This window comes from Micropterus dolomieu, linkage group LG01, assembly GCF_021292245.1.
Source record: "Micropterus dolomieu isolate WLL.071019.BEF.003 ecotype Adirondacks linkage group LG01, ASM2129224v1, whole genome shotgun sequence".
Classification (NCBI taxonomy): Eukaryota; Metazoa; Chordata; class Actinopteri; order Centrarchiformes; family Centrarchidae; genus Micropterus; species Micropterus dolomieu.
This window is the reverse complement of record NC_060150.1, coordinates 103,231-114,008: the sequence shown is the minus strand read 5'-3', so window position 1 is coordinate 114,008 and position 10,778 is coordinate 103,231. Positions and strand designations below refer to the sequence as shown.

The window sequence follows — 10,778 nt, the reverse complement described above, 5'->3', positions numbered from 1 at the left end:
GCTCCCTCTCTCTCCACTCTTCAGCTGCTTTCATCACTTCAGCTGCTTTATCTGCAGCTCCCTCTCTCACCACTCTTCAGCTGCTTTCATCACTTCAGCCGCTGTATCTGCAGCTCACTCTGTCTCCACTCTTCAGCCGCTGTATCTGCAGCTCACTCTGTCTCCACTCTTCAGCCGCTGTATCTGCAGCTCACTCTGTCTCCACTCTTCAGCCGCTGTATCTGCAGCTCACTCTCTCTCCACTCTTTAGCTGCTTTCATCACTTCAGCTGCTTTCATCACTTCAGCCGCTGTATCTGCAGCTCACTCTCTCACCACTCTTCAGCTGCTTTCATCACTTCAGCTGCTTTCATCACTTCAGCCGCTGTATCTGCAGCTTCCTCTCTCACCACTCTTCAGCTGCTTTCATCACTTCAGCTGCTGTATCTGCAGCTCCCTCTCTCACCACTCTTCAGCTGCTTTCATCACTTCAGCTGCTTTCATCACTTCAGTCGCTGTATCTGCAGCTCCCTCTCTCACCACTCTTCACCTGCTTTCATCACTTCAGCTGCTGTATCTTCAGCTCCCTCTCTCTCCACTCTTCAGCCGCTGTATCTGCAGCTCCCTCTCTCTCCACTCTTCAGCCGCTGTATCTGCAGCTCACTCTGTCTCCACTCTTCAGCCGCTGTATCTGCAGCTCACTCTGTCTCCACTCTTCAGCCGCTGTATCTGCAGCTCACTCTCTCTCCACTCTTCAGCTGCTGTATCTGCAGCTCACTCTCTCTCCACTCTTTAGCTGCTTTCATCACTTCAGCTGCTTTCATCACTTCAGCCGCTGTATCTGCAGCTCACTCTCTCACCACTCTTCAGCTGCTTTCATCACTTCAGCTGCTTTCATCACTTCAGCCGCTGTATCTGCAGCTCCCTCTCTCACCACTCTTCAGCTGCTTTCATCACTTCAGCTGCTGTATCTGCAGCTCCCTCTCTCACCACTCTTCAGCTGCTTTCATCACTTCAGCTGCTTTCATCACTTCAGCCGCTGTATCTGCAGCTCCCTCTCTCACCACTCTTCAGCTGCTGTATCTGCAGCTCCCTCTCTCTCCACTCTTCAGCCACTGTATCTGCAGCTCACTCTCTCACCACTCTTCAGCCACTGTATCTGCAGCTCACTCTCTCACCACTCTTCAGCTGCTGTATCTGCAGCTCACTCTTTCTCCACTCTTCAGCTGCTTTCATCACTTTACCTGCTTTCATCTCTTCAGCTGCTGTATATGCAGCTCCCTCTCTCTCCACTCTTCAGCCGCTGTATCTGCAGCTCCCTCTCTCACCACTCTTCAGCTGCTTTCATCACTTCAGCTGCTGTATCTGCAGCTCCCTCTCTCACCACTCTTCAGCCGCTGTATCTGCAGCTCCCTCTCTCACCACTCCTCAGCTGCTTTCATCACTTCAGCTGCTGTATCTGCAGCTCCCTCTCTCACCACTCTTCAGCTGCTTTCATCACTTCAGCTGCTGTATCTGCAGCTCACTCTCTCACCACTCTTCAGTTGCTTTCATCACTTCAGTTGCTTTATCTGCAGCTCACTCTCTCTCCACTCTTCAGCCGCTGTATCTGCAGCTCCCTCTCTCTCCACTCTTCAGCTGCTTTCATCACTTCAGCTGCTTTCATCACTTCACCTGCTTTCATCACTTCAGCTGCTGTATCTGCAGCTCCCTCTCTCACCACTCTTCAGCCGCTGTATCTGCAGCTCCCTCTCTCACCACTCTTCAGCTGCTTTCATCACTTCAGCTGCTGTATCTGCAGCTCCCTCTCTCACCACTCTTCAGCTGCTTTCATCACTTCAGCTGCTGTATCTGCAGCTCCCTCTCTCACCACTCTTCAGTTGCTTTCATCACTTCAGTTGCTTTATCTGCAGCTCACTCTCTCTCCACTCTTCAGCCGCTGTATCTGCAGCTCCCTCTCTCTCCACTCTTCAGCTGCTTTCATCACTTCAGCTGCTTTCATCACTTCAGCTGCTGTATCTGCAGCTTACTCTCTCACCACTCTTCAGCTGCTGTATCTGCAGCTCACTCTCTCACCACTCTTCAGCTGCTTTCATCACTTCAGCTGCTGTATCTGCAGCTCCCTCTCTCTCCACTCTTCAGCCACTGTATCTGCAGCTCCCTCTCTCACCACTCTTCAGCTGCTTTCATCACTTCAGCTGCTGTATCTGCAGCTCCTTCTCTCACCACTCTTCAGCTGCTTTCATCACTTCAGCTGCTGTATCTGCAGCTCCCTCTCTCACCACTCTTCAGCTGCTTTCATCACTTCAGCTGCTGTATCTGCAGCTCACTCTCTCTCCACTCTTCAGCCGCTGTATCTGCAGCTCACTCTCTCTCCACTCTTCAGCTGCTGTATCTGCAGCTCCCTCTCTCTCCACTCTTCAGCTGCTTTCATCACTTCAGCTGCTTTCATCACTTCACCTGCTTTCATCACTTCAGCTGCTGTATCTGCAGCTTACTCTCTCACCACTCTTCAGCTGCTGTATCTGCAGCTCCCTCTCTCTCCACTCTTCAGCTGCTTTCATCACTTCAGCTGCTTTCATCACTTCACCTGCTTTCATCACTTCAGCTGCTGTATCTGCAGCTTACTCTCTCACCACTCTTCAGCTGCTGTATCTGCAGCTCACTCTCTCACCACTCTTCAGCTGCTTTCATCACTTCAGTTGCTTTATCTGCAGCTCACTCTCTCACCACTCTTCAGCTGCTGTATCTGCTGCTCACTCTCTCTCCACTCTTCAGCTGCTGTATCTGCAGCTCACTCTCTCACCACTCTTCAGCTGCTGTATCTGCAGCTCACTCTCTCACCACTCTTCAGCTGCTTTCATCACTTCAGCTGCTGTATCTGCAGCTCCCTCTCTCACCACTCTTCAGCTGCTGTATCTGCAGCTCCCTCTCTCTCCACTCTTCAGCTGCTTTCATCACTTTAGCTGCTGTATCTGCAGCTCCCTCTCTCTCCACTCTTCAGCCACTGTATCTGCAGCTCCCTCTCTCACCACTCTTCAGCTGCTTTCATCACTTCAGCTGCTTTCATCACTTCACCTGCTTTCATCACTTCAGCTGCTGTATCTGCAGCTCCCTCTCTCACCACTCTTCAGCCGCTGTATCTGCAGCTCCCTCTCTCACCACTCTTCAGCTGCTTTCATCACTTCAGCTGCTGTATCTGCAGCTCCCTCTCTCACCACTCTTCAGTTGCTTTCATCACTTCAGTTGCTTTATCTGCAGCTCACTCTCTCTCCACTCTTCAGCCGCTGTATCTGCAGCTCCCTCTCTCTCCACTCTTCAGCTGCTTTCATCACTTCAGCTGCTTTCATCACTTCAGCTGCTGTATCTGCAGCTCACTCTCTCACCACTCTTCAGCTGCTGTATCTGCAGCTCACTCTCTCTCCACTCTTCAGCTGCTTTCATCACTTCAGCTGCTGTATCTGCAGCTCACTCTCTCACCACTCTTCAGCTGCTTTCATCACTTCAGCTGCTGTATCTGCAGCTCACTCTCTCACCACTCTTCAGCTGCTTTCATCACTTCAGCTGCTGTATCTGCTGCTCCCTCTCTCTCCACTCTTCAGCCGCTGTATCTGCTGCTCCCTCTCTCTCCACTCTTCAGCCGCTGTATCTGCTGCTCCTTCTCTCTCCACTCTTCAGCTGCTTTATCTGCAGCTCCCTCTCTCTCCACTCTTCAGCTGCTTTCATCACTTCAGCTGCTTTATCTGCAGCTCCCTCTCTCACCACTCTTCAGCTGCTTTCATCACTTCAGCCGCTGTATCTGCAGCTCACTCTGTCTCCACACTTCAGCCGCTGTATCTGCAGCTCCCTCTCTCTCCACTCTTCAGCCGCTGTATCTGCAGCTCACTCTCTCACCACTCTTCAGCTGCTGTATCTGCAGCTCACTCTCTCTCCACTCTTTAGCTGCTTTCATCACTTCAGCCGCTGTATCTGCAGCTCACTCTCTCACCACTCTTCAGCTGCTTTCATCACTTCAGCTGCTTTCATCACTTCAGCTGCTTTCATAACTTCAGCCGCTGTATCTGCAGCTCCCTCTCTCACCACTCTTCAGCTGCTTTCATCACTTCAGCTGCTGTATCTGCAGCTCCCTCTCTCACCACTCTTCAGCTGCTTTCATCACTTCAGCTGCTTTCATCACTTCAGCCGCTGTATCTGCAGCTCCCTCTCTCACCACTCTTCACCTGCTTTCATCACTTCAGCTGCTGTATCTGCAGCTCCCTCTCTCTCCACTCTTCAGCTGCTTTCATCACTTCAGCCGCTGTATCTGCAGCTCCCTCTCTCACCACTCTTCACCTGCTTTCATCACTTCAGCTGCTGTATCTGCAGCTCCCTCTCTCTCCACTCTTCAGCTGCTTTCATCACTTCAGCCGCTGTATCTGCAGCTCCCTCTCTCACCACTCTTCACCTGCTTTCATCACTTCAGCTGCTGTATCTGCAGCTCCCTCTCTCTCCACTCTTCAGCGGCTTTCATCACTTCAGCCGCTGTATCTGCAGCTCACTCTCTCACCACTCTTCAGCCGCTGTATCTGCAGCTCCCTCTCTCTCCAGTCTTCAGCTGCTTTCATCACTTCAGCCGCTGTATCTGCAGCTCACTCTCTCACCACTCTTCAGCCGCTGTATCTGCAGCTCCCTCTCTCACCACTCTTCAGCCGCTGTATCTGCAGCTCCCTCTCTCTCCACTCTTCAGCTGCTTTCATCACTTCAGCCGCTGTATCTGCAGCTCACTCTCTCACCACTCTTCAGCCGCTGTATCTGCAGCTCCCTCTCTCACCACTCTTCAGCCGCTGTATCTGCAGCTCCCTCTCTCTCCACTCTTCAGCTGCTTTCATCACTTCAGCCGCTGTATCTGCAGCTCACTCTCTCACCACTCTTCAGCCGCTGTATCTGCAGCTCCCTCTCTCACCACTCTTCAGCCGCTGTATCTGCAGCTCCCTCTCTCTCCACTCTTCAGCTGCTTTCATCACTTCAGCCGCTGTATCTGCAGCTCACTCTCTCACCACTCTTCAGCCGCTGTATCTGCAGCTCCCTCTCTCACCACTCTTCAGCCGCTGTATCTGCAGCTCCCTCTCTCTCCACTCTTCAGCTGCTTTCATCACTTCAGCCGCTGTATCTGCAGCTCACTCTCTCACCACTCTTCAGCCGCTGTATCTGCAGCTCCCTCTCTCACCACTCTTCAGCCGCTGTATCTGCAGCTCCCTCTCTCTCCACTCTTCAGCTGCTTTCATCACTTCAGCCGCTGTATCTGCAGCTCACTCTCTCACCACTCTTCAGCCGCTGTATCTGCAGCTCCCTCTCTCACCACTCTTCAGCTGCTTTCAGTACTCATGTTTTAACATACATGTTGTTCAATGTCACTCCACCTGTCCGACTGCCTGTCTCTGTCTCACCTGTGTCTCTACCTGTGCAGGTACTGGTGGTTAAAGCTGAAGTCTCTGGCAGAGAAGGAGGAGTGGGAGGAGTTAGAGAAGTTCTCAAAGAGCAAGAAGTCTCCTATTGGCTACCTGGTACCCCTTGCCAGCCTGTCATTTTAAATAAAGATTATCAAACTGACTTTAACTTTGTTATTTTAAATAAAGATAGAATTACATTTCCCATGATGATTAGTGTTTGTCTCCTCAGGCATTTGTTGAAGTCTGCATGAAGAGTAATAACAAGTATGAAGCGAAGAAGTACGTTTCCAAGGTAACTCCTGAGCAGAAGGTCAAAGCTCACCTTGCCATCAGGTAAGACTCCTAAAAGCTTTGACATCATCAAACAGGTGAGATCTGACCACCCAGGTAACTCTGCTTCTCTTCCTGTCAGTGATCTGGAGGGGGCGGCGGATGCTGCCATCGAACGCAAGAACGAATCAGAGATTGGGGCGGTCCTCTCCAGGTGCTCCACCTCCGACCACCTGCTGATTGACAGGTTGAACCGAGCCAGATCCTCTGCTGCCAAAAAGTGATACTCCATTCAGAGTGTATGTACAGAGACAGCAGAGCCCACGTGCCAAAAAGTGATCCTCCATTCAGAGACGGCAGAGCCTCTGCTGCCAAAAAGTGATGTGTGTTAATGATTGGTCACCCAGCTAATGTAACTGATGAACATGTTTTCTTCTTCTGTGTTTCTGCCTGAACAATAAAAACCCTCCAGACCTTCAGGAACTGAACCCCGTCCCTCACTGCCCCCTGTGTCTCTTCAGGTCCAGTTAACCCACGTGGGTTTCCAGGACTTTGGTGGTGGTCTTTGCAACTCTTCATCCTCGCCTGAAAAATGTACTTGCACAGGTTTTCTCTGAACCCCTCCCCCAAACTGATTGTCCAATCAGAGCTCAGCAACAGTAACAGCTGTGTTTCTCTCCGTGTGGCATCACACGCAGCAACACAGCACAGGCTATGTTTCAGCTTGGGGTCCGGGGCTCTGCCAGGGCCCGGGGCTCTGCCAGTGTTGAATCCAGAGGTTTGGAGTTGTGTTCAGCTGATAACGTTCTGTTTGTATCAGAACTGCTTTCTGTAGAAGCTGAACTCTTCCTGTTGTTGTTCCTTCACATTAAAAGCTTTGCACCACAGACCAAGCAGAATGTCTTATTGTGAAAAGCTACAGGAAGTGTTTCTTGCACTTTCTCTTGATGTGTATATTTAGTTCTTATTTTCAACGAGATATCTGTAATTTCTTGTAAACGTTCTTAAAAGTGCTTTTATTTTGAAAAGCTGTTTGGTTTCGTTTCTTCCTTGTTTCTTTTTCTTGTTTTGTAAAAATGGATTTTGTTCTTTATTCTTATGACGTGTTGTTTCTGGAGCTTTCAGCCACATGTCATGGTCCTCACATGCATCATGTTGTAAATATTTCTCCACCAGGTTCAGTACAGACCAGAACCAAAGACCTGCTCCAGTTTACCAGGAACCAGGTGTGGAAGAAATGCCCTACACTGGATTCTTCGTGTAGTTCTGTGTTCTGCCACACGGCGGCGACAAACTTGATCTGAGAGTCAGTCTTTAAAGATGATTGAACAGGATCAAATGGTTGAGCCTGATAGGAGCAGGAGGAGAGAGCTTTCAGTTGTTGATGAGTAAAAGAATAATTCTACTGATCACTTTCACAGCAGCATGAATAATTATAGATTCAGATTTAAAGAAATCCTTTAATCAGTGAGTCTGATCTGAGCTCTGTGGCGGTTTATGAACCTCAGCAGTTTTGATGATCGATTACTGATCAGACGGGTCTCTCACTTTGCTGGCTCAGCACTTCAATCGGGGGCGTTTAGTCAGAGTCAGCCGGTTTGGGGGGGGCGGAGCTTCCAGGTCGTCAGCTGCAGCAAAGCAACACAAACTTTTTGGATCCGTCTGAAAGTACTGCATCTACCCTACAATACTTCAGCGAGAAGTACTGCAGCAGGTAGGGTTTAAATCTGTGTACTTGTATGCTGAAGTACGTTACACAGGGCTGTCCTGTGTGTGCCTCCTATTGAAGCACGCGGTTATCTGAAGGCGTACTTCATGTGTCAAAAGCACGTATAATGAAGCCAGACTTCATCCAGACATCGGTCCTGACCTGGAGCCCAGCGGGCCTTTGAGGATCACTTCAGTGGGATAAAGTTATTTGTGAGTGAACGTGACTCACGTCGGCGTTTATCCGCGCACCAAACTGCGCTCAGTTACAACCAGCATTCCAGCACTTGCTGCGGGCAGAGAGGAGCTGACCTGAATCTGATCTGGTCCTGAAAGTCATCACGAGACGTCCTGCGGACTTTTATTTGTCGGCCGATTTAATTAAAATCCATAATATTCATGAAGTCTGGAGTGAAGAGTCCAGCCGATCTGTGATGCGTCAACAAGCAAGGCAGCAACAAAAACGGACGAATCGTTAATGGAGTCTGACGAGAGAGAAACGTGGAGTCAGCAACAGTTAAAACATTAACTCACCTCGAACTATTGCAAGTCCTGTAATCTAAAACTTCAAGCAGCAGCACTACGCTCTGTACCTGTAGTACTATGATGCACTGAGTGGTACTTTGCAATACTGCAGTAGATTCTAGTATAACAGTGTCATATCAAGTACCAAGACACAGCAGTACAATGTGCAGTAACCATGCTCTGTACTAGCAGCAGTAGTATTAGGATGAGTAGTACTGTAATACTCTGTAGTAAATACACTGCTCAAAAAAATAAAGGGAACACTTAAACAACACAATGTAACTCCAAGTCAATCACACTCCTGTGAAATCAAACTGTCCACTCAGGAAGCAACACTGATTGACATCAATTTCACATGCTGTTGTGCAAATGGAAAAGACAACAGGTGGAAATTATAGGCAATTAGCAAGACCCCCCCAATAAAGGAGTGGTTCTGCAGGTGGTGACCACAGACCACTTCTCAGTTCCTGTGCTTCCTGGCTGATGTTTTGGCGGTGCTTTCACTCTAGTGGTAGCATGAGACGGAGTCTACAACCCACACAAGTGGCTCAGGTAGTGCAGCTCATCCAGGATGGCACATCAATGCGAGCTGTGGCAAGAAGGTTTGCTGTGTCTGTCAGCGTAGCGTCCAGAGCACGGAGGCGCTACCAGGAGACAGGCCAGTACATCAGGAGACGTGGAGGAGGCCGTAGGAGGGCAAGAACCCAGCAGCAGGACCGCTACCTCCGCCTTTGTGCAAGGAGGAGCAGGAGGAGCACTGCCAGAGCCCTGCAAAATGACCTCCAGCATGTGTCTGCTCAAACGGTCAGAAACAGACTCCATGAGGGTGGTACGAGGGCCCGACGTCCACAGGTGGGGGTTGTGCTTACAGCCCAACACCGTGCAGGACCTCCATGGGTTGATAAATTTGATTTCCATTGATAATTTTTGTGTGTTTTTGTTGTCGGCACATTCAACTATGTAAAGAAAGGAGTATTTAATGAGATTATTTCACTCATTCAGATTTAGGATGTGTTATTTTAGTGTAGTGTCCCTTGTGTTTCCATGGAAATGTTTTTTTGTTTATGTTTAAAGAACAGTAGTTATTATTTCAAGACTTCCTGTATTTTTGGTTGTAGTTCTGATTCACTGATTTTGATGGACAGTTCGGCCTCTGATTGGCTAATCAGCCTGACCATAGTAACTGTGGGCGTGGTCTAATTAATAAACGGCTTTAGCTGATCAGCATGTCTCACCTTATTTGACATCACTTTTGAGTTAATTTATTGATAGTTGATTTACACACACGTACATTCAGCTACAATGTTTTGGTAGGATCAAGGTTCCTTTCTGTAGGATGGTAAATTATTATTCGAATGCTGGATCGGCGAAGAGGAACAAAGGTGCGTTAAAACTACTCTTCTAGTGCCGGGCGGGGCTAGAAGATTGATATAGCCACTACACGGGCTGACACTCTGATTGGTCCGTTCAGACAGGTACAGATGATGTCATCAGTGAAGGTGCAGTGTGCGGTGAAGGCGAGCGCTCTGATTGGTGAAGGGCCGGTGTGGGAGGAGCTAGAACAGACGCTGCTGTTTGTTGACATCGCTGGACAGAAAATCCACCGCTGGAGCCCAGCGACCAATCAGATCCAGTCTGTGGAGACAGGTCACCCAATCAGCACGTAGGAAACATTCAGCTGAGTTTATCAATGAAGTATTAATCACACCTGCGCGTCCATCCTCAGGTGACACAGTGGGCTTCGTGGTTCCTCGCAGGGCAGGTGGTTATGTTGCAGGCGTGGGACGCGGCATTGTGGCCGTTGATTGGTCGACTCAGACAATGACATCATTGGTGGAGGTTGATGGTGACAAACCGAACAACCGACTGAATGACGGGAAGGTCGATCCGATAGGACGCCTGCTGGCAGGTCAGTCTGGTCACCTTTCTGTCTGCCCGTCTGTCTACCCGTCTGTCTACTCTATTTACCGGTCTGTTTACCTGTCTACCTCCCTGTTTACCTGTCTGTCTGGTTACTGGTCTGTCTACTTGTCTGTTCATCTTTCTAGTCACCTGTCTGTCTACCTTCCTTTCTGAAGTAGCGTTTCCATGGTAACACTGTATAGTATTTCAGGTACGATGGGGAAGGAGGTCCGACCTGCGGAGGTTCAGAGACAACAAGGATCCCTGTTCTCTGTGACCTCTGACCTTACTGTGACCAGACACCTGGACCAGGTAAGATCCCCTGTCAGTATCTGTCTGTCACCTGTCGGTCACCTGGACTGACCCATCTGTCTCTCAGGTGGACATATCTAACGGGTTGGACTGGTCTCTTGATCACCGGACATTTTTCTACATCAACAGTTTGTCTCTGACCGTTGACGCCTTCGACTACAACTCACACACGGGACACCTCGGTAACTGTGTACTTGTACTGCAGTATTTCTGGTTTTATAATACAAATACAACATATACATAATGAGAAAGTTGTGCTGCTGTCCAATCAGTGACACAATACTGTTATTTATACTATGTTTTGATGTGTTGCCTAGGTAACCGCCGTGTAGTGTACCGTATGGAGGAGGGGGAGGGGCTTCCAGACGGGATGACGGTTGACGGTGAAGGTCGTCTCTGGGTGGCCTGTTACAATGGAGGACGCGTCATCAACATCGACCCTGCTACTGGTTAGTTATACTGGTTAAACTGGAGGACGGGTCGCCAACATCGACCCTGTTACTGGTTAGTTATACTGGTTAAACTGGAGGACGGGTCGCCAACATCGACCCTGCTACTGGTTAGTTATACTGGTTAAACTGGAGGACGGGTCGCCAACATCGACCCTGTTACTGGTTAGTTATACTGGTTAAACTGGAGGACGGGTCGCCAACAT

The 10,778-nt window shown here is 49.4% G+C and overlaps 2 protein-coding genes across 3 annotated transcripts in view; one reads left to right on the top strand and one right to left on the bottom strand.

Annotated features, from left to right (window-relative positions):
• LOC123971238 (NLR family CARD domain-containing protein 3-like) overlaps positions 1-10,778 on the bottom strand; it is a 427,855-nt gene that overhangs the window by 361,747 nt on the left and 55,330 nt on the right. The gene's annotated exons all lie outside the window — the stretch shown is intronic.
• Positions 7,129-10,778, top strand: part of rgn (regucalcin) — a 4,686-nt gene continuing 1,036 nt past the window's right edge. The window contains exons 1-6 of one of the 2 annotated variants that reach the window (XM_046051401.1): positions 7,129-7,391; positions 9,381-9,556; positions 9,636-9,818; positions 10,023-10,123; positions 10,191-10,305; positions 10,441-10,572. In XM_046051401.1, coding sequence (XP_045907357.1) covers positions 9,391-9,556; positions 9,636-9,818; positions 10,023-10,123; positions 10,191-10,305; positions 10,441-10,572 — 697 coding nt within the window. In that variant the 5' untranslated portion in view covers positions 7,129-7,391; positions 9,381-9,390. Of the gene's footprint in view, positions 7,392-8,952; positions 9,292-9,380; positions 9,557-9,635; positions 9,819-10,022; positions 10,124-10,190; positions 10,306-10,440; positions 10,573-10,778 lie in introns of those variants that run through there. The other variant, XM_046051410.1, reaches the window with a different exon arrangement.